This window comes from Lepidochelys kempii, chromosome 8, assembly GCF_965140285.1.
Source record: "Lepidochelys kempii isolate rLepKem1 chromosome 8, rLepKem1.hap1, whole genome shotgun sequence".
Lineage (NCBI taxonomy): Eukaryota > Metazoa > Chordata > Testudines > Cheloniidae > Lepidochelys > Lepidochelys kempii.
In genome coordinates, this window is record NC_136387.1 from 103,962,239 (window position 1) to 103,989,905 (window position 27,667).

At 41.1% G+C, this 27,667-nt stretch overlaps 1 protein-coding gene across 9 annotated transcripts in view; it reads right to left on the minus strand.

Annotated features, from left to right (window-relative positions):
• The window catches only part of MAST2 (microtubule associated serine/threonine kinase 2), a 388,408-nt gene that overhangs the window by 168,483 nt on the left and 192,258 nt on the right, over nucleotides 1-27,667 (minus strand). For 3 of the 9 annotated variants that reach the window (XM_073357843.2, XM_073357841.2, XM_073357850.2), the window contains 3 exons: nucleotides 27,219-27,250; nucleotides 14,209-14,283; nucleotides 9,861-10,067 (listed from right to left, as the gene is read on the minus strand). In XM_073357843.2, the coding sequence (XP_073213944.1) occupies nucleotides 9,861-10,067; nucleotides 14,209-14,283; nucleotides 27,219-27,250 (314 nt within the window). The remainder of the gene's footprint in view (nucleotides 1-9,860; nucleotides 10,068-14,208; nucleotides 14,284-27,218; nucleotides 27,251-27,667) is intronic. The other 6 variants (XM_073357846.2, XM_073357847.2, XM_073357852.2 and 3 more) reach the window with 4 other exon arrangements.

Genomic DNA, 27,667 nt, shown 5'->3' on the forward strand with positions numbered 1-27,667 from the left:
TATCAAAGAGGTGGGCAGCTATAGTCAGCTCCATTTTATGTAAATTAGTTGTATCCGCTACACTTCTGTCAACTTGCCAGGAAGCCCTCAGCTGAGCAAAGTTTGGATATCCAGGATTTAGAGAAACACCTGTGCTAAATATTTTTGTTGAGTCACTGTGAAAACTGAGTGTTTAATAGCCCTGAAATCTTTTCACTTTTAAAGAGAAGTGGAGTGGACCAGTAGATACATAAGCTGCAGTAAGAAAGAACAATTGATTTAATGTTTTTTGCCCCACCCCCCTTTCTTTTTTTTTTTTAAAACGCTCCCTTGCAATTATACTTTGGCTTGCTTACCTATTCTTTATTAATTTATATTTACCATATTTTTTAAAAAATCACATTATGTTAGTGAAATAAGTTACAAGAATATATGAATGGGAGCCAAATCAAAAAAGCTCCCACACAGGAAATGAAATAAGGATTCCCCTGCATTGCAGTAAGGACAACAAACCACAACACAAGAACAAATGATCGTGAAGTATGTGGTGGCACTTTTGCATTTTCAGCAGATTCTTTACAAGGCACAAATCCATTATTTAGGTAGGTCTCTCTTTAGCGTAGGGTATTTAAGCAAATAAACATCTATATTTAGAAGACATGGGCATGAGAAGTAAGAAGTGGGAACCCTGCATTATTTTTATAGAACCAATGTGTGCTAGGTCCTTTTCAGAAATCTAAATCAATGAAGTCCCTGCCCTAATGACCTTATCTAAAATTAGGAAAGGGGTAGGAGGAAAGGAAGGAACATGAAAGTGAAGCAAGCTGTTTCAGAATGGCAGAGATCATGATGGTTCCAAATATTTTCTAGACTTCTAACAATAATTTATGTTTACTGTGTAGCATAAACTAGGTAAGAGGATTCTAAGTAGGGTTATAGGTTTGTGTCAGTAGTAAAAATGTCATAGATACTGTAATTTTTCAGTTTATCTATTACTTGTGTCGAGCCTAGCTCAGGGCAGGCGATCAGGTGGTGCCAGGGCCAGGAAGGAGGCAGGGTATCGCAGGGGAGAGCCCCATCTGCACACTGGAGCAAGACCCAAAGGGCTGGAGTAGGGAACAAGGCCAGCACTATGGGACAGGAACCATCACTGCAGGGTGAGTGCAGACCAGGCTTGCTCTGCAACCCCATCCCCTTTGGCCCCCCGTGTCCCAGGGCAGGACCCAACATCTCACCCAGGGCCTCCCACCTCCTGGGGATAGGACCTGACTCCTCCTGCATGAGTTCCCCACTTTAAATGGCACCCACATTACTTTACATACCATTTCCCCCCTAAACCAGTGAGCTTTATTAAATTTACCATGACCACTCAGTGATTTTTGATAAAAAAATGCCATAACAAATCTGCAGCCCTAATTATGAGGACGGGAGTGAAAACAAGTTTTGGCTGGATGACAACAACTAGCCAAAGGTAGTACAGATTTAGGAGGTACTTGACTGTGGAGAATCAGATGGATTGGAGCACTAGAGTAAAACATTTTTCAGCCTAAGAGGCAGCATGAAAAAAAGGAATGGAAACAAAGAGGGAAAAGGTGCTGTGGTCATGTTTCTTTGGAGTGGCCACACGCTGTGTCCTGGGGCCTGCTGCAAGAGGAGAGCTAGAGAAGTTATGCCTGTATCACCACTATACCAGAACACCCCACGCAGTCCTCTGTGCTGTCTGGTTGTCTTAGGGAGCCTGGGTAGAACAGAAACATCTGCTGTCAAGAGTAAGGAAGAGTGATGCCTTCCTTGGTGTGGGGAAAGCAACTGTTTAGCAGTCCCCAGCACAGAACACTAAGAACGTAAGAGGGAGCTTGTCCAAACTTGCTCAGAGGAGAGTGCTCCAAAGACTCCAAGACTGCAGGTTCTTCTATCCCTACCAGCTTGCAAAGGAACTGGTCACCTTCCATCAGCTGGAGCCAGACACAGTAGAACTTTTTAGAGCCAGCAAACTTCTCATGTACAGGGAATATCACCTAAAAGTTTCAGTGTGCCATCCATTTACTGGCAGGGCGGAACTATTCTCAAGTATGGCAACTGGTAATGGTAAAGGAACAAAGAGAAAAATCTCAAGAATCTCAATCTGAAGAAAAAATTAACCAAAATAGGAACTCTAATTCTCCAAAGTGAAATTTATGTAAGAATTTATAATGTAAAGCAAAATTTCATATTAAAATAAAACCCACAAAAATAATATCTACTCAAAATCCAAAAGTTTCATAGTAGTCATGTAGTACATTCAGAGACTACAGCTGCCCTATGACACAGTATGCCTGGACTGGTCAATCTACATTTGTGAAAATAGCATTAAGGCACCTTTGAAAACAAAACAATTATTCAGCACATTTTAAGGAAACAGTGTCTGAAGTGCAGCAAGAACTCAAACTAGAAGGTACCATCTGCTGCGATAGACAAAGCCATTTCCAAATGTTACAGAGCTATTCATTAATCCCCTGACAGCTGTCAAATAGGAAATAGTAACTAAAATAAACTCTCAAATGCTATCTCAAGTAACTTTACACTCAGAGGGAATTTAAGCAGTGACAGATAACATACTGTTAAAATTATTATACTATTGCCATTTCTTAATATACCTTGAAATATTTAAAAGTAAAATCTTAAAGGACACTCCTCAAGGTTAACAAACCCAAAATTAAAAATAAATTTTAAATATCTAATTCCCCCATATTCAAGTGCTGCCATGATCTTGGGAAGTCAATTTATTTCCCAAACCTAGGACTTCATCCTGAGTAAGGTGTTGAGGTTCTTTGGGATTGTACATGTGCATATCTCCACAAAACCCCCCTTACATTCTGTTTCAAGGCCATATCTAGCCTTGCAAAAAATTAGCATGCTCACAAAAACTACTAAACAGGTTTTAACTACTACGATTGTAAACAAGATTTTGCATCCAGTGTAGACAGGGCAAGTCATGTTTTAAAATATGTTAGCTGGTTGTGGTCAACCCCAGGGTGCCCACTAGGGCTGAGTAAAGTTGTGTTAGTTAAAATGTGTTAGTTAAAAGGACTCATTTTCCGAGACAAGACATGGCCTTTATAAACTAAGTGTTGAATCCTATTCACTGTAACATGACATTTGCTCTGGGGACCATAGTGAGCTCTGATCACTCTCCTTACAATGGGGGTGGGGGGGGAGAGAAAACCTGGATTTGTGCTGGAAATGGCCCACCTTGATTATCATACACATTGTAAGGAGAGTGATCACTTTACTTAAGCTATTACCAGCAGGAGAGTGGGGTGGGGGGAGAGAAAACCTTTTGTAGTGGTAAACACCCATTTTTTCATCATTTGTGTGTATAAAAAACAAACATCTTCTGTATTTTCCACGGTATGCGTCCGATGAAGTGAGCTGTAGCTCACAAAAGCTTATGCTCAAATAAATTGGTTAGTCTCTAAGGTGCCACAAGTACTCCTTTTCTTTTTAGGAACAGAATAGACGAGAGGAGGGGATAGCTCAATGTGCACTTACACACACACACACACAACACAGCTGAGAGGTCTAAATTTAGATCTCTCAGCTCTAACAGCATCCATTTATATGAAAGGTTGGATTTTTTTTTTAAAGCAATCTATCCACAGTTCAATAAAGATTTTAGAAACACACTATTCTTTCTACCCTTTTATTATGCTTAAATGCATGCTTTTTCAGAAAGTCTGTATCCATATAAATATGTTAAAATGAAATCTATTACCTACACTATATATAACAACCTTTAAAAGCAAGACCAGCCTTGTAAAATTTCAGTTTTATTTTGTTTAGGTTTTGACGGATAGTTTCTGGCCACCTGGGGCAAATTTGAGTTTGAAGTCGCTTTTATATTGTTTTATTTAAATAAGAAAGTAAAGTATTTGATCATCATCCTATTAAGGATTGATGAGTAGATTTTATGCCTATACTAATAAATGTTCATGGCTATTTTGCAAAACTACATAACGTTAATAAAGATCAGAGGGGTAGCCATGTTAGTCTGGATCTGTAAAAGCGGCAAAGAGTCCTGTGGCACCTTATAGACTAACAGACATATTGGAACATGAGCTTTCCGACGAAGTGGGGTATTCACCCACAAAAGCTTATGCTCCAAAACGTCTGTTAGTCTATAAGGTGCCATGGGACTCTCTGCCATTAATAAAGATATTATTCCTAAATATTTTTAAAAGCCAGAACATTTGGGGGGGGAGGGGGAAGAGACACACACACTCTTACAACAAAGAATTGTACAATACAGAATTATAATTGCACACCATTTCATAAAATCATAGCTAGCAGGGTAGGAAAAACACCCATTGGGATATTCTATCTGATATTGCTGCCACCCATTCACTCCTCCCCTTCAACTTGCAAGGAAAGATTAATTAAAGCCTCTCTCATTCCTACTAACATTTAATCTTACCTACTTTTGGAACTATAGCCCCACACTGAGCGAAGCCTAAACTGAAACACTTAACTCTCCTATCTGCTTTTATCACATGAATACCTATGTATCTTTCTAAAGCGGTCTAAGCTCAAATGTGTCTTGCTGCAAGAAGTAGTTACAAATAACACACGGGTTGTTTTTTTTAATAATCTCAAGATTCATCTCATCTGATGACAATTTAATGCATAACATCTTTTAAAACAATTTAATGTCAAGTAGTGCAATAAAACCAGGTTCTTTGGCATAAGGATAAATTTGGCTTTACAATGAGTGGCCAACTCATACTAAGGTACGGTTGTGAAATATGGCCAAGTGTCATCTGGTAATCTGAGTTGCCTCATACCTAGAGAAGCATTTGCCAAACCCAAACAACAAAAATACACTCCACACATCCATTTAGTGTTTTTTAGACCATTCACCCTCATCCTGTTGATAAACTTGCATCTAAAAATGATCCCAAATCACGTACATAACATCAATAATACTTACCTAATTTACCCATTGTCAGTCTCTCTCAGTTACTACCCTGGGTGTGCCACCTCAGAGCCCCTTTTAGTGACCATAAAGAAGCTCACCTTTATTTTCTGTTAAACCTGAGGTACACAATATTTCTATTCCTAATTAGATTGCTTCTCTCTGAAGCCAACAGCCTCCATCACTAGCACTGACGGCAGCTGTACAACAGCCACTCATCTGTCCATGCAGAAAGACTAAAAGCATCATGAAATAGTTGAAAGAAAAAGAAGGGGAAAATGGATTACCGATGGCCAAATGTGATAAACTTTTAACATTAAAATGTACACTTTTTAGTTACTGGAAAATGCAACTCCTAATCCACAGCTAGGGGAACTCAGCCCAACCTGACCGACCTGTGTGCTTTAAACCGACTGGATCAGTGACAGTAAATAGCTTACCGGGATGAACCTTTGCTCTAACTCAGCAGTGAGAATACCCATAGCTGGTATGGTAACCAAGTAAACAAAACTACAACAAAGAAGGATAGGATAAAACAGGATCAAGAGCTGCACAGGTGAAAGCAAAAACTTACAAAGAACAACAAATAAAAAGTTATTATAAAGCTGAGCTTTTATAATGCAGCCACACATCCCTGAATCATCAACTGTCTGGTATCCAGAGAGCAGATGTCCAGAAGGTCTGCATATGTGAATGTTATTCTAACCATGAACAGCCCCGGGTAAAGCTGAAATAGAACTCAACACAGACATTTACAGGGACTATTCCTATCATGAAAATTATTCACTGACCCATTTATGTCTAATGGCTGAGACCCCTGAAAATTTTTGACTGACAGTAAAAAGCACTGTATCTTGCAAAAATGTCTTATGGTTTGATTTTTTTTTTTAATACTATTAGCCACCATGCCAAAAAAATTCATTTCAATGAAATTTAACACTAGTCTAATATAGATAACTCCACCTGCTGCTTACCAGTTTACCAGTCTAACTCCGGTGCTTAACAGCATTAAACTACACTTATTATATTTGAATGTTACCCAGTATTTGCCCTGTAGTACTGTATATTTTTTTAAACTGAAACAAGATGAAAAACAACATTTAAGCTTTATCACCATTTCATTGGTCGCCTTCAAACATGCCCTTCCCTCTATTCTGTGTATTACCAAAATGAGTGCCATGTGTCATTCTCTCCAATGACTGACTTCCTCAGAAACCAGAAGCTGACCAACAACTGGGCTGCACCAACATCTCCATCCTTATGCACAGTAGGCCAACTGTGAGAACTAAAATGGACTTTTTTAAGTTTACTTGGAGCCCTAAACACTGCAGGAGACAGAGCAGGGACAAGGTTGACACTCAAGCCTCTTGATACGACTTCCCCGGGAGCAACCAGCTGTAGAGGTAGCAGAACACTGACAAGCCCTGAGAACAGCAGTGGACCGCCACTTCTGATTGCACCTTGGTGAACACCCTTGGTGCTGCTGAAAGGCCAAAGGGCAGCACTCTGAACTGTTAATGTTCTAGGCCCCTGGTGAATCACTGGAATCTTCTGTGTGCAGACCGGATATCTATGTGAACATAAGCATCCTTTAAACCAAGAACTGTGAACCAGTCACCCTTGTTCTATGATAGGATTATAGAGGCCAGGGTGATCATTCCAAATCTCAGGCAGCAAATAAAAGCATTCAGCTGTCTGAGATCTAGCATGGGCTTCCAGCTTCCTTTCTTCTTGGGGGATGAGGAAATATTTTGAATAAAATCTTTTTCCCCCATGCTGAGCTAGAACCAGTTCTATGGCTCCCAGATAGAGTAGTTAGTCTACTTCTTCTCTGAAGAACCTCTCATGAGAGGCATCCTTCAAGAGGGATGGGAAAGGGAGAATACCTCTACTGTATAACCAGTGATGATAATCTCCAGAATCCATCTATCTGACGTTATGAGGTGCCAAGCATGGAACAAGTGGCCACCAAATGGGGTGCACAAGTCTGGACAAGGTAAATGTGGAAGTGGGGCTGCTTTGCAACTCTCAAAAGTCCTGTCAAAAGGATTTTTTGGTGGGTGCTAGGACTGGAAGGAGAATGAAGGCACGACATTATGCTTACTATGCTGCATTCTCTGGCATTTCAAAGGTCATTCATAAGCACTCTGATGGTAGAATGGTTAAGGGTCTGGTTGTTGTATATAGGGCTGAGTCTTGGGATATTTCTTGCAAGGTGCTAGGGTATAGACACTCAGTGAGTGAAGGGATGCTCTTGAGTATTTGAGAGAATGCAATGACTAATTTTTGTCCTCGTTGAACACGTTATTTCCCTTAAAAGGCAGATCCTTCATAGTGGGTTGGTCTTTCCTGGGAAATCTGGAGTTTTGGAGGAAAAAACCTGTCTTATTACTATGGACATTGCAATCAAGCAGGAGGCTATATCTGCTGCACCCACTAAGGCCTGGATGGCCAATCTAGCCAGCAATTTGCCTTCATTGATAATTGCTGGGAATTAAAGTCTATCTTCTTGATAGAGTTTGTTGGTGAATTCCAAGAACTTATTATAATTAATAAAAATCATACTTTGACAGTAAAGCTTGACAGTTTGCTATGGGGAACTCTTAGCTCACCAAAGTGAAGTTCTTTCTTCTGAAGAGGTCTAAACATTTGACCTCCTTATCAGAGGATGTAAATCTTGAGTAGTTTTGCTTGCCCTTTTGGGTGGCAGTTTGCACCACTTGAGAATTCAAAGCAGGGTGTGAAAATAAGTATTCTGCTTTCCTAGGTGGCACAAAGTATTCCCTCTCTGTTCTCTTTGCAGTGGGAGAACAAGTGGCTGGAGTACGCCAGACCATCTTGGCCAGTTTGAAGACAGCCTCAAGAACTGGCTGTTCCATCTTACTGGAACCAGCAATCTGGAGGATGTCTAGTAGCTTATGAGGGGTGTCCTGTACTTCCTCCAGGGAAATTTGGAAAGTCTGCAAATTCTCCTCAGGAGGTGCTGGCACTGCCTGTAGCAGTTGGGCGGTGACAGCGAAGCCGGTGCGATCATCCCATTTGTGGGCGATGATAGCCTTGCCCAGGTGAATTTTTCTGCCTAGTCTGTCAGGTTGCTCATCTTCCTCAGATAATTCCTGAGGGTTTGATGTTCTTCTCTGTGTGGGGAAGCTTGTCTTGACTTCCGGTATGACATTACAGATTCAGGATGTCACATATATGTATCCCAGGAACACTCCAGTAAGGCCAATGTGAGGAATCATAGGGGAAATGGGGCAGTCCCCATGGAGGGGGATACCATTGGTCCCAAGGTGTGCACAGCCCCTCCTGTGTGAAAGCAAAGGTGTCCATGAAATCTTGGACCCTCTGTCAGGGCTGAACCCCATCTTGACGGTGTGGTAAAGCTCTCCCGCTGACACTGAGGGGAACAAGCCTTCTATGCTGATCCACAGTGCCATTGGTACTGGAGATCTTATTACGTGTCAGCTGGACGACGATACTGCAGAGTGGCGAACTGATGGTGTGAGGACATCACTGGCTAGTACCTCATCCAACAGTATTGGCAATTCTGGATCCATGTAGTTAGCAGTGTCTCTGGAGCAGTGTATCTAGCCTCCCACACAAGACTGCGGACCAGGCTTCTTTCCCTTATTGGCACCAGTGGTACTGGCTTTGCCCTAGTCTTGAGTATCAACAATCCCTTCTCATTTCATGGTACTGATGTAGGAGGCATCTGCTGCTTCTTTTCTTCACCAGTGCCAATCTTGGGCCCACTCTATCAAGGAGGGCTGGTTTCAGAGCATTCTTGCCTTTCAGTACCAAGAAATCAGAACTGTACTCCTTGTGAGCTCCTGACACTCCGGTGCCAGGGTGCAAAGTTTTACTGGACTTAGATAGCATCAGAGAGGAAGTTCTCGTTTTGGATGATGACTTGGAGGGAGATATCTCATTTTTCTTGTAAGAATGTTTGCTCTTACCCTCCTCATACCTTTGTTTGGAAGAGCCATCTTGTTTGCCAAGATTCTCCCCAAAGCTGGAGACCACTGTCCTTGGATGGGTGCTTCACGGTGCCTCTGTCTGATGTACATGGAGGTCTGATCGGCCGGGATTGAACTGGGGCCTTAAAGCACAGTCCATCAGGAATCTTTTAAACCTGTGCTCATGGGCTTGATGCTGCATTTAGAAGGGATATGAGCCTGTGCTCATGGGCTTGATGCTGCATTTAGAAGGGATATGAGCATCCCCAAGGCAATGGAGGCATGTGTCATGGTCATCCCTGGCAGGCCACACAGTCTTTGAATCTCAGGATCCTGGGCATACTAGGCATCCCCCCAGGGGTACGGGGGCGGGGAGGACAGGACACCCAAGCCCTCAGGACTACGAAACTGTCTACGAACTGCAGAGCTTCAGTCTCAGACCATGGGCAGTGGAAAGAAACTGTAGAGGTAGTCAGCCCATGCTGCCACTCATGACCTCGGTTTGAAACACGAGGAGAAGGGCAGAAGTGTGAACCAAAAGACACTGCTAGCAAAAATCTTCCAGTCTCAAGCACATGCACATCTCGAGTGGCACACACACGGGACGATCACTCAAGAACTAAGAGAATTCTTACATACCATTTGTTCTGCAATAGCACCACAAGGTTTAAGGAACTGAACAACATTATAGGCAATAACAATGAAGAGTTAGTTTCTAAACTCATGTAGTATGCTAGTTAATATGTGTGTACGTATATTGCTTTTTTCCTTATTCTAGACCATTACCTGTAAGTGAACTAACAGTTTGGACAAACATGCAAAACAGACCTGAACACCATACAGTTAAATATAAACACGAAGTCTGTTTATCTTTTTTAGATGTTATTTTCTTGAATTATTAACTAATGAGAAGTTTATAAGTTGTTACACTGGAATCAAATTTTTAATTGTTCCTACTTTAGGTTTTTCCTTACCTCCACTGTAGCGGATTGCTGTAGCAGGGACTAGCAGGGTTGCTCTGGGGTTGTGGGTTCAGGTAAAAGACTAAAGGAGAAGTCGCAAGAGCACAGTCCGCACTAAATGGGATTTTAAGGTGTTGTAGACCTGGAGCAGATGTAGGAGAGAACATGTGCTGATGAACTTCACTTCCTCGGCAGTGGGAGTACAAAGGAGAGGAGATTCTGACAAGGTACCACAGTAGAAATAATCAGTGTCAATGTCATGTGTTATTGCTTTTATTTTTAAAAAAATAAAAATTATTTAAAAGTTTTTCTATTAAAGTAATTTAATAAACTAAGTGGTCAAAAGTCATCCTTTTAATCAACACCTGAACTTGTTCAACTGTTACGCTGAAATAACCAAAATGTTACTGGTAGCCAATGCAACACTAACTCAACATTATTTTTTCACCGTGGAATTATTTGATCCTGAACTGGCCAAATTTTCCATGCCAAACGTAAGATAATATGCAGTGTAGCTGTAGCCGTGTCAGTCCCACAATATTAGAGAGAGAAGGTGGGGGAGGTAATATCTTTTATTGGAACAACTCATGGCAAACAAGCTTTTCCACCTTGCATTTTGTTGTGACACTGGGAGTACCTTTCCCAGACCTGAAGAAGAGTTCTGTGTGTCTCGAAAGTTTGTATCTCTCACCAACAGAAGTTGACCCAGTAAAAGATATTACCTCACCCACCTTGTTTCTCATACATAGGTGTATTAGAAATACAGTAACTCCTCACTTAAGTTCCTCCCACTTAACGTTGTTTCAATGTTACATCCCTGCTCCATTAGGGAACAGGGCTCCTTTAAAGTTGTGCAATGCTCCCTTATAACGTCGTTTGGCTGCTTGCTCCATCCACTGCTTGTAGGATTCTCTGGAAGAGCAGCAACTTTACAAGGAAGCATTGCACAACTTCCTCTTCTCTGACTCCTCCTCCTCCCCCCCAGAGCTTCCCCCGCCACCAAACAGCTGTTTGGTGGTGCTTAGGATTTTCTGAGATGGAGCGGGAGGAGCGGGGACATAGCACACTTGGGGAAGGAGGTGGCGAGGGAGGGGCGGGGGGAGCTTCACTGCCGGTGGGTGCAGAGCACCTGTTAATTTTTCACCCTTAACTGGGACTGAACTCTGCCATCATTCAGGAGGCTGGAGGGAAGAGCTTCACAAACATCATCGCTGAGTATAATATTAAATTGCTTGTTTAAAATTGTTTAAAACTTATATTATTTATGTATATAATACCTTTTGTCTGGCAAAAAAATTTCCTTGGAACCTAACCCACCCCCCCGCAATTTACATTAAATCTTCTGGGAAAATTGGATTTGTTTAACATCGTTTCGCTTAAAGTCACATTTTTCAGGAACATAACTACAACATTAAGTGAGGAGTTACTGTACTTTCTGTGAAAAGTATATTACACAGATCCTTAAATAGAAAACATTTAGAACATCTTCAAAGTTCTTTACAAACATTAACTAATTTAGCCTGATAACAGCACTGTGAAGTAGATATTCTAATTTCAGTGATGAGAAAATTGAGGCACATAGGAGTTACGTGACCAATCACAGTAGATCAACTGCAGGACCAGGATTAGAATTAAGAAGACTCCCAACTGTGTGCTCATTTCTCTAAAGTATGGATTGGATGAATGTACTATAAGGTAGATAGAAAGCTGGCTAGATCACTGAGCTCAACAGGTAGTGATCAACGGCGCCCCACTATAGAAAGGATGTAGACAAACTGGAGAGAGTCCAGTGGAGGACAACAAAAATTATCAGGGGGCTAGTGCACGTGACTTACGATGAGAGACTGAGGGAACTTGGCTTATTTAGTCTGCAGAAGAGAAGAGTAAGGGGGGATTTGATAGCAACCTTCAACTACCTGAAGGTGGATTCCAAAGAGGATGGAGCTCAGCTGCTCTCCGTGGTGGCAGATGACAGAACAAGGAGTAATGGTCTCAAATTGCAGTGGGGGAGATCTAGGTTGTATATTAGGAAAAACTATTTCACTAGGTGGGTGGTGAAGCACTCGAATGCTTTAGCTAGGGAGCCAAGTATCAGAGGGGTAGCCGTGTTAGTCTGTGTCTACCAAAACCATCAGGAGTCCTTGTTGTTTTTACCTAGGGAGGTGGTGGAATCTCCCCATTTAGAGTTTTTTAAGGCCCGGCTTGACAAAGCCCAGCTGCGATGATGTAGTTGGGGTTGGTCCTGCTTGGACTAGATGACCTCCTGAGGTCCCTTCAGACCCTAATCTATGATTCTATGATAAAGAAATAAATGTCTGGGCTATTAAAATAATTTAAATGTATTAATTTCTAATATGATATGAAAGTCTTTTTTACCCCAGATTTTTAGCATGCTGAAGGAAAATAGTCTGTGTATATTTACATAAGAGAATATCATAACTATAGCAACATGAGTTACTACACTCCAAACAGCTGAACGTATTTTAAGGTCCAATGCTGCACTCCTTAGTGACACAAAACCGGCCAAAGTCTAGTACAAATGCTGGCTGGCTGGCAGAATCCTTCACAAAGTATTCCAAAAATTATTCTTTGAAGAAAAATATTGCATTTGCTACCAACACCACAGGTCTGCTAGGCCTGTTTACAGAACTCAGTATCGAATTTGCCTTAACAGCTACACATTAATACCGAGAACTATTGTTTTGACCACTTACGTTTCTTGAAAACTAATTTGGATAGGATTTTCATCATGACCAACAAATAAATCAACTTCATCTGAAGTTACAATTGGAATATTTTGCATTTCACATTAGGTAGTATAATAATTTTTTCCCCACCAACCCAAAGATGCATGAGCTGTTATACTAGAATTAAAAGACAAATTTTAAATAATTAAATATAAACCATAAATGCCACACTTATATTAAAACTATGATCCTCAATCAAGATTTTACATATCACAAAATGAAAAATTTTGTACCCAATCCCCAAAATTTAATCCTTACATGTACAATGAACGCTCAATTATTAATTATTTTAGTTTGGGGGATGCAGCAAGAATTGTGTTGCAGACAGGAGTGATAGGTACTATACCAGACGATAAGACTGTACAAGATTGTAAATTCTTTGGGGCAGGGACTGTGTCTTTGTTCTGTGTTTGTACAGAGCCTTGCACAATGAGGTCCTGGCTAGGACTTCTGGGTGCTACAAGGTGGTATTATACAAATAATAAACAACATATGTTGTATTAACTGGGCATAGATATTAACCTACTTTGCTTTTGGCAATACATAAATACATAAAAGAGCTTCATCTGTCCTGTTCAAAACATTAAATACAGTAGTATAAAAATTTAGGATAGACTTTGGTTATTGTTCTTTTGGGCCCAAATGTTGCGTGTTAAAGTACTGAAATTATCCAGAGCTGCTAACGTTGCCTGCTTTAAAATTCCCTAATGAAACCAAATGCATCTGATCAGTAAGCAACCCTTAGTTTCTGGAAATCCCCACTAGCAATATGTACTTAAACAGCTGATGGGGCTTACAATCTGCTGACAGAAAGATTAAGCCTTCCTCTTCTCCTCGTCCTCTTCCTTCATCATGAACTAAATAACACAGATTCACTTAGCCTCCATGCTTACATCCATACTCTTTATATAAAATTTCTTTAATTTTTAAGATCAAAATAACACTAATAATGACTTGCTCTTATATAGTGCTTATCAGAAGATTTCAAAGCGCTTTACAAAGGAGGTAAGTATCAAAATAAAATATGTTCCATAAATCGGTATACTTAAAATGCCTAGAGTTGTACATTAAGATGAAAATTTCAGGTAATGCAGCAAAAAGATTCTCATCTCACCTAAAATATTTGGAAAGTATTATTTTAAAAGGAAGGGGGGCTTCAGCTGCTTTGCGCTTTCTCACTGCTCTTACTCTGATAGATGAAAGTTTATTTCCCTTTTAATCTGTTTAAATAACTCTTTTTTTAAATAAAAGAATACAAAAAGCACAGAGTATGATGAGTGTTCAGTTTTACCATAGCAGTTAATGCCATATACAATACTAAACAAATATTAGGTGCCTATTTAAACAATTATTTTTAAAACTATAAAAGATTGCATTTATCTGGCAACACTTTTACTTCCAGTACATCACTCACCACAGAGTTTTGGAAAATAATATTTCCTATCTACAGCTAAATGAAAAGTTTGACACTGATAAAATGCTCTTTCAATGATTAATCCTCTTCTAAGTTAAATTAAGATGACATTTGTTGGCCATGAAAAATTCTGGGCATTTTCCCTGATAGTTTTCATATGCAATGCTAAATTGTAATTTTTTTTCATAACAGTCCTTACTGGATCCGCAGAGATGGGGCTCCAAGTCTATGTTGCCTCCGTTTCATCATTGTACTTTCTGATACACTGTTTCTTCTCAGAATAAGAGATTTAAAGCCAGAAAGGAGAAACCCGCTGTTATCACTCCAGTGCAGAGTACAGAACAATCAATGTAATACAGAGCTCTTCAAATATCCCCAGTGTCACCACAGACTTTATGAATTCAGTAACAGTCCAGACTAATCAGCCAGCTCATATCAAAATCTAATTATTTTTAAAGAAGTCTTCCACAAGTCTATTTCTAGCATCCATGAACAGGAAATGAAGACCAACAGTATGCAGCAGTAGTACTGAGAAGCCAAAGATACAAACTAAACAATCTGATCCGTCATACAGACAGCAATGTACTGCTGACATCACTCACACTTAGAGCACAGCAAATCAGTGGCAAACTTTTTCTGGGCTTCAGACAGCAGTGTCACGTTCACTCTTAGTGAATCACAAGAAAAATGCAGAACCAGAGAGAGAGATGGCATACTGGAAAAAACTCTGGCAGAAATCTCACATACCAGCTCAAAAATTCATCCTGTGATAAGAATACAGTCATTGCTCCCACCCAGAGTCTCTGGGAAAGTCATGAGCAGTGCAAAGAACAGCTGCTCTTTACTGGGGAGGAAACATACTAACTATCCCATTTTTGGAAATCAAACCGTGTAAGAATCTGCAGAACTTCCATCTTAAAACATTCATAATGTGTTAATTTGTTAAACTATGAATTTTACACACAAGTTAAACATATCAGGAACAAATACATAATCAGGTTATCATAGAATCATAGAATATCAGGGTTGGAAGGGACCCCAGAAGGTCATCTAGTCCAACCCCCTGCTCAAAGCAGGACCAATTCCCAGTTAAATCATCCCAGCCAGGGCTTTGTCAAGCCTGACCTTAAAAACCTCTAAGGAAGGAGATTCTACCACCTCCCTAGGTAACGCATTCCAGTGTTTCACCACCCTCTTAGTGAAAAAGTTTTTCCTAATATCCAATCTAAACCTCCCCCACTGCAACTTGAGACCATTACTCCTCGTTCTGTCATCTGCTACCATTGAGAACAGTCTAGAGCCATCCTCTTTGGAACCCCCTTTCAGGTAGTTGAAAGCAGCTATCAAATCCCCCCTCATTCTTCTCTTCTGCAGGCTAAACAATCCCAGCTCCCTCAGCCTCTCCTCATAACTCATGTGTTCCAGACCCCGAATCATTTTTGTTGCCCTTCGCTGGACTCTCTCCAATTTATCCACATCCTTCTTGAAGTGTGGGGCCCAAAACTGGACACAGTACTCCAGATGAGGCCTCACCAATGTTCTAGCTATTTCTTCTTTCCTTCTTTATGAACTTCAAAACTACAAGGACAAATTGGCACTAGAACAAACCGTCAAAGGATATTGATGACACTAGAAATACACAAGGCTACACTACGATAATAATCTTTTGTAGGGCTCAAGAGGTTCCCTTGCATCCCTTAAATCTGAGTCTTGCATTTTAGTTTTTGAATGGTAATTTCTATCGTTAGCTCAAATCAAACTCATGCTATTTTGCATGGTTGTCACAAACTACTGTCCATCTTTCCTGAAATCCATTATCTGCAGAAAGTTAGCTTTCCAAACTAACATTCCACATGAACATCTTGTCCAGATTTTAATTAAAACACTGTGTCTAAGAGATTGTGGTGTATTTTTAAAGGAGTATTTAACATTTTCAAATATTTATAACCATAACCACCATTTATGGTTCCTCATTGGATAGCAGGTCAAATTCAAAGTTATGGTCCTCATCTTTAAAGCCTTCCATGGAAGCAATCCAAGTTACCAGACAAATGCCTCTCTCTACAGCAGGGGTCCCCAACACAGTGACTGTGGGTGCAATGGTGCCCGCCAGGGCAGTTGTGCGCACCCGCAGGACACTGCACCGCCGAAAATGCTGCCAAGAAGTGTTGCTGTTTCTCGGAGGCGCTTCTTTCCGCTGCCGCTTCTTGGCGGCATTTCGGTGGCGGGGTGCCACAGTCTTCTGGGAATAGGAATGTGCTATTCCCACAGAAAGGTTGGGGACCACTGCTCTACAGGATCACGACCTCCGCTGACAGCTATGTACCACGGGAACAATGGAACTGTCAACCTAAAAAATGAGACCTATACACCCAGGAGATGGAGTTTTCTTGACTACTGGTCCTCAAATCTGGAAGATGTCAGGACTATCACATACCTCAGCACCGTCAGAGCAAAATGAAAAACCCAGCCACCTTCCCACAATTAGCACCACCAACAGCAAAAAACAAACAAACAAAAAACCCCAAACAAACCAGAATCCCAGTTCTCTGGTGGAGACTGAAGGAGAGATCATAGAATCATAGAATATCAGGGTTGGAAGGGAACTCAGGAGGTCATCTAGTCCAACCCCCTGCTCAAAGCAGGACCAATCCCCAACTATATTTACATGTACACTATATAATAATAATTTTATGATGGTCCTGGTATGAAAATTAGGTAGATTAAATAATGGCAAATTTTAATTAAAAATCTGCATACAACATTTTCCCTATTTTTAAAATATTGCTAAGAACCTCCTCAAACACAACAGATCAATCCTAAAATCCTTCTCATGTACCAATTTTTCCTTTACAAACTATACTTCAAATAATTTCAGCAAGCCCCATATACTACTGGCAACGCTGCTATGGAGCCTCTGTAGGTGCAACTCCACGCATTCCAGCTCCTGACTCAGCACCTCATATCAATTTAAGAGCACTAGGTTATTTTTAATCTACTGCTTGTGAGTGTTTCTCTTCTGAGTTGAAGGGAGGAGTATAGTTAGAATGTAAAATCTCTCTCATCCATTTATTAAAAAAAAATACCACAAACTGAAAAGGCATTATTCTTCTTTATTTCCAGATCCAAGATGGCACAGGATGGGAACAGAATGCCACACCCCACTTCCTTCTTAGAGCACCATCGGACATTCTTTATCCGTTTTCTTCATATTCTATTCCCTCACACTTGAGGCATTGTACTGTCATGGCTGCCTTTCCCCTGAGTAAGGGAAAACTGCACATGACTCATCAACAGAACTACCTTATTGCCAAGAGAGACTGAAGCTGAGTGATATAATGCATTTCTTCCCAGCGATAACTGTACTGTCTCCATAACTTCCATGCTCTCTGAGCATGAAAGGGGAAAGAGACAGACCAGAATTCAAACCAAGTACTCCTATACAGCAGTGCACAGCCTGTCCACTAAGATACCAGAGTCTCCTATTTTGAGCAATGGTGATGTCTTACCTTGTCTCTTTGCACTTTGGATATTTGCACTATTAAGGAATATTTGCCCCCCACTTCGCTTTGACATTGTAAGTGTGATAACATTAGCAAGGCTCCTCATAATCGCTTATAACCATAACCATGTTAGGTTTAATCTTCACCTAATATATTGACCAAGAGATTTTGTTTTCCCACCCATATGATATCCAAATTATTAGTACAGAAACCGAGTATATAATCTTTATTTAATTCAGGTCTTTGTAAAAAAAGACTAGAATAAATGTGCAAATTCTCTTCCCATGCTTGCCTTTATTCTCTTCAGTCCAGCAAGTCAAAATATTTTCCGTGTTTTCTCCAGCTAAAACTTTTGTTTCCTCAGTTTTAAGTATGAAGGTTTAGAAAGATTAGAAGTAGAAACAGGCATAGTTTTAAGTTTGGGTTTAGCACATTCTCTGAAAGCAATTTACTTCTGTATAATTCCACTGAGAAGGGATTTGGAAGAAAATTTACTAACAATCACTAACACGTATTTAATCCAACATCCCTGGATGGGTCAGTGGCAACAGAGATAGAACCAAGGACAAGGTTCCATATCACAAAGATTTTAGCAGATTCATACATGTCCACACAGTGACTACCCATTAGAGGGGGACCAAGAACTAACCACACTGTGTGTATGTGCGTTACACATTTGCTTTTGTCAAATAACATAATACTGCACAATGCATTTATTAAAGACCCAAATAAAAGTTTGGGTAAGGCAAAAATAGCTATATAAAAAAAGGTGTCTTTGACCACCAAAACAGCTAAGAATCTTTTTAATTTATCTACATGCATAAATGCATCATAAATAAAAGTTAATCCTCTTCCAGGAGAGAGGATGGCAAATTCTGTAACTGATGTGCACCATCTTAGAATGACAAGGTGGGTGAAGTAATATCTTTTATTGAACCATCTTCTATTGGGAAGAAGATACGCTTCCGAGTTTACACAGAGCTCCTCTTCAGATCTGGAAAAGGTACTTGGGCTATGTCTACACTACAGTTTACGTCGCAGAACTTATGTTGCTCAGGGATTTGAATAAACCCCACTCCAAGACCGACATAAGTTACACCAACATAAGCACTGGTGTGGACAGCGCTATGTCAGTGGGAGAACTTCTCCCATCGACGTAGCTTCCTCTGCTTGCAAAGGTGGCTTTATTATGCCAATGGGAGAGCTCTCTCCCATCGGTATAGAGTGCCTTCACCAGACATGCTACAGTGGTGCAGCTGCATCACACTGCTGCAGTACTGGACGTGTAGACATGCCCTCAGAGTGTCACACAACCAAATACAAAGTGGAACAGATGGTTTAGCGTAACTAGTTAACACATATTGTAAGAGACGATTTCAGATGAAGTAGCCAGTTAACTCCTCTGCAGTCATAGGACAAAAAAGGGGGGTTAGTGGATTACTGATTCTTATAATAAGCCATAAATCCAATGACTTTGTTAAGTCAACGATTTTTAATGTCTAGCAAAGTTATGAATTTAAGCTCCAGGCTTGTCTTTTGAAGGTGTTGTGTGCGTTTCCTTTGAAGATGAAGACAGAGGTCATATATGGAGTAACTGCTTTGTGAAAAGTGTTCACCTACTGTTGACATGGTGTTTTTGTCTTATCATTTTTCTGAGACAACATGGGTGAGGCAATATCTTTTATTGGACCACTTTCTGTTGATGAGAGAGACAAGCTTTCAAGCTTACACAGAGCTCTTCTTCAACTTTGAGATGAGTTTGTAGAGTTTCTCTTGGAGTTGTTTGGGGAAGGATTTGAAAACATGCAATTCTGAAGATGCAGTTTTGGGTTGCATTAACAGAGGCATAGCATGCAAGTTACAGGAGGTGATAGTACACTGGACCCTTGCTAGAAAGCGGAGTTCTGGATCCATGCATGGTACCGTGTTACTATGGATCCCAATTTAAATATTTAAACTTGGGATCCATCGCCGCGACCGCGCTACATGTGAATCTACGCTATAGTGATGTGCGCTCTAGCAAGGGTCCACTGTACCACTCGACTTAGTGCTGGTTAGGCCTCAGCTGGAGTACTGTGTCCAATTTTGGTCACTGCTATATATAGGGCACTACCAAATTCACGGTCCATTCACGGTCATAGGATTTTTAAAATCATAAATGTCATGATTTCTACTATTTAAATCTGATATTTCATGGTGTTGTAACTGTAGGGGTCCTGACCCAAAAATCAGAAATAACCTTGCAACCCCCTGCACAACTGTTTGGCTGCTGCTGCCGGCATCGCTACCTTCAGAGCTGGGAAGCGGTGGCTGCTGGCCGGGAGCCCAGCTCTGAAGGCCGAAGTAAGGGTAGTATAGTATGGTATTGCCACGGTTACTTCTGCGCTGCTACTGGTGGGGCAACACCTTCAGAGCTGAGCACCCGGCCAACAGCCACCACTCTCCAGCACCCCAGCTCTGAAATCAGAGCAGAAGAGTGGCAATACTGGGACATCCCCCCAAAAAACAGCCTTGTGACCCCCCTGCAATTCATTTTTGGGTCAGGACCCCCAATTTGAGAAACACTGGTCTCCCCTGTGAAATCTGAATAGTCTAGGGTAAAAGCACACAAAAGACCAGATTTCACGGTGGGAGACCAGATTTCATAGCCCGTGATGCGTTTTTCATGGCCGTGAATTTAGTAGGGCCCTAGAAAAACAGACAGAATGTAGAGAAACTGGAAAGGATACAGAGTGAGTGGCAAAGATCATCAAAGGGATGGAATGTAAGCCAGATGTGCAGAGACTGAAGGAACTGAGTATCTTTAGTCTGGAAAAAGAGGGAGAATGGGGTGTGGGAGTGGGGGACGAGAGAACATGATGGTCTTCAAATACTTCTAAGGCTCCCACAAAGAAGATGAGGAAAAACTGTTCTGTCTTGCCACAGAGAGCAGGCAAAGAGGCAATGGGTTCAAACTACAGCATAGCAGATTTAAATTAAATCTCAGGGAAAACTTCCTAACTGTAAGAAAAGTGGGAAAATGGAACAAACTTCCTCGGGAAATCGGGAAAACTCCTTTACTGGAGATTTCAAAATGAGACTTGATAGCCATCTGTCTTGGAAGGTTTACACACAACAAATCCTTCACCTTGGCAGGGGGTTAAACTAGATGACCCTTGCGCTCCCTTCTAACCCTTCAATTCACCACAGTTTACCCAGGAATTTAAGGATATCATCAAATGCTTCTCCAAAAAACTCCAAGAAAAACTCTATTAACTCTTCCCCCATGAACCCACCCCAGAGACCTTCTATACGCTTCCCAAAATACACAAACAAGGGAACCCAGGGAGACCCATCATATCTGGCTATGGCACTCTTTCTGAAGGAATAGTGGGACTCAGAACCTATCCTCAAACCACTCACCACACAAAGGGCCAGCTTCCTCCACAACACAATCAACTTCTTCCATAAACTCCGCAACATAAACAACCTCTTTCAGAATACCATCCTTGCCACCATGGATGTCAATTCCCAATATACCAACATCCCTCACAATGATGGCACAGCTACCTGCCTCAAATATTTACAAGACAATGGACAACCCTCAGATATGCATCCGTAACAATTTTATATTCAACAACGAACACTGTGTCCAAACCATGGGAACAGCCCTGGGTATTAGGATGGCTCCCTAATATGCCAACCTCTTCATGGGCCACCTTGAACAAGAATTTATGGACCAGTGCACCATGAAACCAATGATATAGCTGAGATACATCAATGATATTTTCATCCTCTGGACAGACGACCTAAACTTCCGCATAGATGTCCACCACAACTTCAACAACATCCACCCATCCATTAAACTCTCTCTGGAACCCTTCAACACCAGCATCCATTTCCTGGACCCCACAATCAACTTCAACTATCGAACCCTTCAGATAACTATATACAAGAAACCCATGGATCACCACACATCTTCATAGATCCAGAAACCACCCCAAACACACCAAGAAATCTTATCTACAGCCAGGCACTCCGATTCCACAGAATATGATCCAAGGAAAATGTCCGGAATATACACCTTAACACATTCAAAACCACCTTCACTAAGCAAGGAGACGCCACCAGAGAAGATGACCGCATCTTGGACTGGGCCACCCAAATACCCCAAGATAACCTGCTTCAATATAGAAATAAAACCCCCTCTGACCACACAACCCTAGTTGTCACCAAGCACCCTACACTTGAACCCATATAGGGTATCCTCAAATAACTACAACCCATATTTGATGGGGACCTCAGCCTGAAATAAATCTTTTCTGAACCCCCTTTTCTGGCCTTCAAATAATGCCCCAACCTCTCCAAAGACATCATCAGAATCAACCTGCCCACAGACCAGGACACACTAACTTAAAGCAGCATCAGACCCTGCCAGTACAACAGAAGAAAATTTGCAGACATATCTCCACTGATACAATGATCAGCACCCCCCACAACACACCATTCAAGATCCATGGGTCCTATACATGTCTCTCAGAATTGTTGTTGGGACATTTAGTTCATTGATTGAGGTACATCACTTGTTCACTGATTGATGTACCTCAATCAGTGAACTAAATGTCCCAACAACAATTCTGTGGGTGAAACTAGACAATCACTATGTTCTCAAATGAACTCTCAAAGGAAAATGATAAAAGACAAAAACACCATATCACTTGTGGGTGAACACTTTTAACAAAGTGATCACTCTATATCTGACCTATCAGAGGAAACCTGCACAACACTTTCAAAAGATGAGCCTCAGAGCTTAAATTCATAACTTTGCTAGACTCTGCAAATCATGGTCTTAATAAAGACATTGGATTTATGGCTTATTACAACCATCAGTAACGCACTAACCCGGTTTTTGTCCTATGACTATAGGGGTGTTAATGGGCCACTCCATCTTGAATTGTCCCTTAGAAAGTTTAACTACTTATGCTAAACTATCTGTTCAATCTTGTATTTAGCTGTGACACTCTGAATACCTTTCCCACACCGAAGAAGAGCTCTGTGGTAAAGTCAGTAATCAAGATATTTAAGTAGGCTGGCTAACAGATGGCACCATGCAATCAAAAAGGTAGGCCACTGCCTGTATCATGGCATTTTTGCTGGAATATTTAACAATATTTGACTGTTGTCAAATAATAGGCAGTCAACTGACTGGCTTGCCAAGCCTGTATAACGATATGCATCTGATGAAGTGAGCTGTAGCTCACGAAAGCTTATGCTCTAATAAATTGGTTAGTCTCTAAGGTGCCACAAATACTCCTTTTCTTAATACAACTAAGGTAGATGATGCAGCACTAAAATGGTTCTCGAACAGGATCCAGAGAGTGATAATGGGAAAGAGGAGTAGTTATCCAACAATCTTCATATTTGGGATCTTACACGGATCCATCCATCTCCTCACTGCTTCAGCTTTTACACAAGTCCACTTGTAGAAATGGTGAGACACCCCAAGCTCCATTGCCAAAAATGTATACTGAAGACATCCAACTCTGTCACGTTCCATAAATGCACCAATACCAACACAAGGATGTCATAATGCCTACAAGAGAGGAGCTTCTGGGTGAAGAACAGCTGGCTAAAACTGAACCTAGATAAGAATGAGGTGATGAGAGTCAGAAGACAAAATGTTTAGAAGAACTAGCAGAAAGAACACTCCTCGCCTTTTAACAAAGGCATCCACTCGTCAATTGGTCTGAAGCCTCCGGGTCCTGCTGAACTCACCACTGAGCCAAACTGCAATGAAAAAAAAAAAGGAAAAACAAAAAACTTTCCTCCACTTCCAGCTTGTTCGGAAATGTATGCCGTTCCTCCTTGATAAAGATTCTTCTATAGCGATCCATACATTCTTCAGAGATAATGGAAATATATTGTAAATTACTGTATATTTCTACACAGTAGGGCTGATGTTGGATGCAATGAAACGGCCCTAGCTTGCACAGAATGTGTGAGTGCCACCTCAATAGGGAGGGCCATCATGAGCACATCACACCTGCGCTCTAATCCTGTCATTGACTCCAAATCAGATTGCATTGTCCCATGGCTAGGTCATGGCCTTGATCCTGTCCATCAAAACAATCAATGGGTCAGGACTCAGCTACATCACTGACTGTGTCTCCATCTATTACCTGTCAATATAACTACATTATGTTGGGACAATGAAGCTTATAAAGCAGAAAATATCTGAAAATAAAGTGCTCTCCGTCAAGGACATTCAGGTGTGGGACAAATTTCCAGAAGAATTTAGAATGATCCTAAGCCTACCCATCTTTAAAGCACAATGCAAGATCTTCTCTGACATACCGTTTCCACCATTACAGGAATCATAATTTTTTAAAAAAATTATTTTCTGAGCAGAGACTCTTTAAATCAGGGATGGAAGAACAAACAGTAGACTCCATAGATCTTGCAGATTTAATTTATATGGGGAGCACTTCAAAACTATAGTATTAACAACTCTGAGATAAACAAAGATTTTTGAGATCTACAGATCCACAATGCTCTTTCCATTGAGCCATACAATTCTAATTGGTTGATAAGGGCATTTGGATATCAATCAGAAATAAATGAAAATCACATTATAGTACTAACTTATGAAACTAAACAAAAGTAAACCAATTCAAAATAACTAGGTCTGACTGACTGCACTTCCTATAGTTGCAGGGAATACAGTAAAATAATTTAGTCAGAGCATCTTTACAAGAAGCATATTGAACACTTTGAAAATCTCTATTCTGCTAAAAATTGAAATCACATGAGTAGCGGTTATTCTTGCCCTTTGCAGTTTAGGGTTTTGACCTTCTAGATACAGAGGCTACATAAGTTCTCTTCACAGAGGTAATCAAAAAGAAAGGATTGAAGTAACTGAAGAAAGGTACTTTACAAACAATTCAGCAATATCCATAGTTACTAAATAAACCATCATAAACTGTCAGTGCCTAAAGACCTGAGCACAGTGATATTGTTAATACTGTTAATACTTATAATAGCTTTATATTGTACCCATCTCCATACTTGACCAAGAAACAGGAAAAAAAACTTTGGAATCCTCCACTCCAGATCAAAAATGCTTTGTGCCAAAAATCTGAATTGTTACATTAAGGTAAAGGCTACAGATGAATAACTAATATCAAGTATTTGTTTCACTGGATTGTCTCCAAATACTTGTCCAAGTGCTCTTATTCAATCACTGTCTTTACTTTTCCCAAATCATATAAGCAATAGTGTTCCTAAAATCTAATACAAATCTAGCTAAGCTGGTCTAAAAAGTATACTGATGGATAATTGATGTATGAGTCCTGTGTTCTGTTTTGTTTTAAGTAACTGAATTTAACACCATCATATGACTTCAACAAAAAGATTCATTCATGCCTCATTAAAAAAAGCCTTTTTACCTAGTCATATTGTTCAACAGTGAATCACAAGCACCACACAGCACTTTCCAAACATTACTCCTTATACAAAGAAGAGATTTTAAAGAATAAAAATTCAAACTCGTTTGTTACCAAAACCTGAAATCTAAGACAGCTTATAAAAGGTAATCTAAGGAACTGACTTTGCTTCTGTGATATGCAAACTTTAGGGCTTGGTTTTTAGTTAGAAGGCTATGACTTTAAGCTTATTGTAGGTTTAACTGGCACACTTGCATATTCTTTATATAATCCAGCCACTATGCAGTTTTATTCTACCACATACCAGACCACAGAAAACTAAGCCTAGCAACTGTTAAATTCTCTCAGAGATCATCACAAAACAGTCTCTCCTAAAACTCTGCAAACCTAAAGAGAGATGTTAAAATCAATAACTGGCTTAATTTTAAAAGTGCTATATTTTAAGAAATCTGCTTTTTCCAGTTTGCTGTTTTGTGGCAATACTTCTATCGTCTTGATTTCACAACAAAAACCTGGAGGGATTGGTAATGAGAATCTAGTTTTTTCACATCTACATTGTCCACACCGCAGTGAGCAAATGTTGTTCCCATCAGTGACGTGTGTGGAATTAGATTATTAAATCTCAGTACAAACCCCACTGGACATTTTATCCAGAGTACAAAGGTTGGGATTGGAAGCAACAGGGACCACCGTTGGCAGTCTCAACAAAAAAGGCAAGCACTGTCTGCTGCATAAATGCTGAACTCCCCACTCACTCCTGTAAGTTTCCTTCATGTCAGGTTTGAGCCCTACTGGCTAAGCTATTGAGTAGGCTTGCACTACCACTGGCTGTCCTCCACCTCTTAAAGATATGAACAGAGGACTTTAGTCTCCAATGTGGCACCTTTCAAAAACACTTTAAAAGCACATGAAAAATGTTAATGGAAAAAAAATATATCTGTCTCTGATAGCTCTGTGTGGATTCAACAGTTGAGAATCTGCAAGTATTTTTGTTGAATCAAGCCTTATGTAATCCTAGGGGAATTCTGCGCCACTGCACCTGTGCAGAATTTATGTCCCCTGTATATTTCTTTGCTTCCCTGCAGAAAAATGACTTTCTGATGGGGCAGCAAAGGTAAGGCACAAGAGTGGTCATGCAACCCTCCTCAGCAGTATGTTTTGGGTGTCCAGGGCAGCCGGCAGAGGCGTAAATCACTGGGAGGGGGCAGGAGGCGGAACTGGGGAAGACCTAGGTGATGGCTCCTACTCTCTGCCGGGCTCAGCTGCTAGTCCAGGCTGGGCTAGGGAGGTCGGGACTTCCTCTTCCACTGCAAGGCATCAGGGGCAGGGCCAGACACCCCCCACACAGATTTCTCCCCCGGCTGCAGGAAGCTCTGCAAATTCCCCCACTCCCACACCCCGTTTCCTGTACCCATCACACCTCAGCTGCAGGGAGAAGGATCCCTGTAAAGGAAGCTACTCCCCCAACCACCCAATCCCTGTGCATCCAGACCCCCTCATATTTAGACCCTCCTGCCGAGCCTCCACCCTCAGAAGCCCCCGATAAGCTCCACTTCCCCTGCACCTGGAACACCCCAACAAGCCCCCGGCACCCAGATCCCCACCCCACCAAGCCCCAACCAGTTGCATCTGGATCCCCACCCTACTGAGCCCCACTCCACCAGCATCTGGACCCCCCATTGAGCCTCCCACATGTAGACCCCCCTCCAAGCTCTATCCCCCCACCACCACGGAGCCCCAACCACCTTCACCTGGACCCCCCTGCAGAGTCCCATTACCATCGCATCCAGAACCCCCAACAAGCCCCTGTGCATCCAGATCTTCCCCGCACCCGGATTCCCCACTGAACCGCCTGTACCCAAATTTCCCCACATCTCTCTCAAACTACACATGGATCCCCCCACAATAAGCCCCTACACACTTGGATCCTTCCTTGCTGAGCCTACCTGGTGCACCTGGCACAGAGGGGCAGGCCCCTGGGCTGTTTTGGGGGCAGGCCCCATCCTTGAACTCGGTCAGGGTTGGGTGCAACCTCACTGCTGAGTCTGTGTCGGGCGGATGGGAGGGAAGCCACACAGTGATCTCCCACCTCTGTGCAGCCAGTGGCCTGTGCTCCCCAATGCCAGGCGGGAGTCTCCATATTTGACAAATAAAATTTGCAGAATGTTGCAGAATTTTAAAATACCGTGCACAGAATATATATAGTAGAATTTTTAAATATTTTTGGCAGGGAATGCCGTCAGGAGTACTTATGGCAGCAATAGATGAAAAGTAATTATACTTACAAGCTTCCTCTTCTAGGGAGACTGAGTTCCTTCTGGAAAAAATACAAACAAAAAAATGAGAAAATTAATGAAGAAATATCTTAAATTAACTTCCTGTTTATCTAATCTAGTAATATTACTTTATAAATAAAATATTAAGGACCAGATTTTAAAAGATGTGTTCAAAAGATGGCAGCACTCCTAATTTGTTACCACATATATTATCATTGCACGCATAATATGATATTTGCATCTGTTTATAGCCAACTGGGCACTCAACTGGCCAGGTATGCACACAAATATTTGCTTTGACTGCACAATTATGGTATTTACAATTAGAAGCATACAATTGTATATAAATGTACTAACCATCTTTGCAATAAATTCTATTCTGTCATACACAGTTCATCATTCTAGTATCTGAGTGCCTTCCCATAGTGCATCAAGCAACATGATAACATCTGTCATGT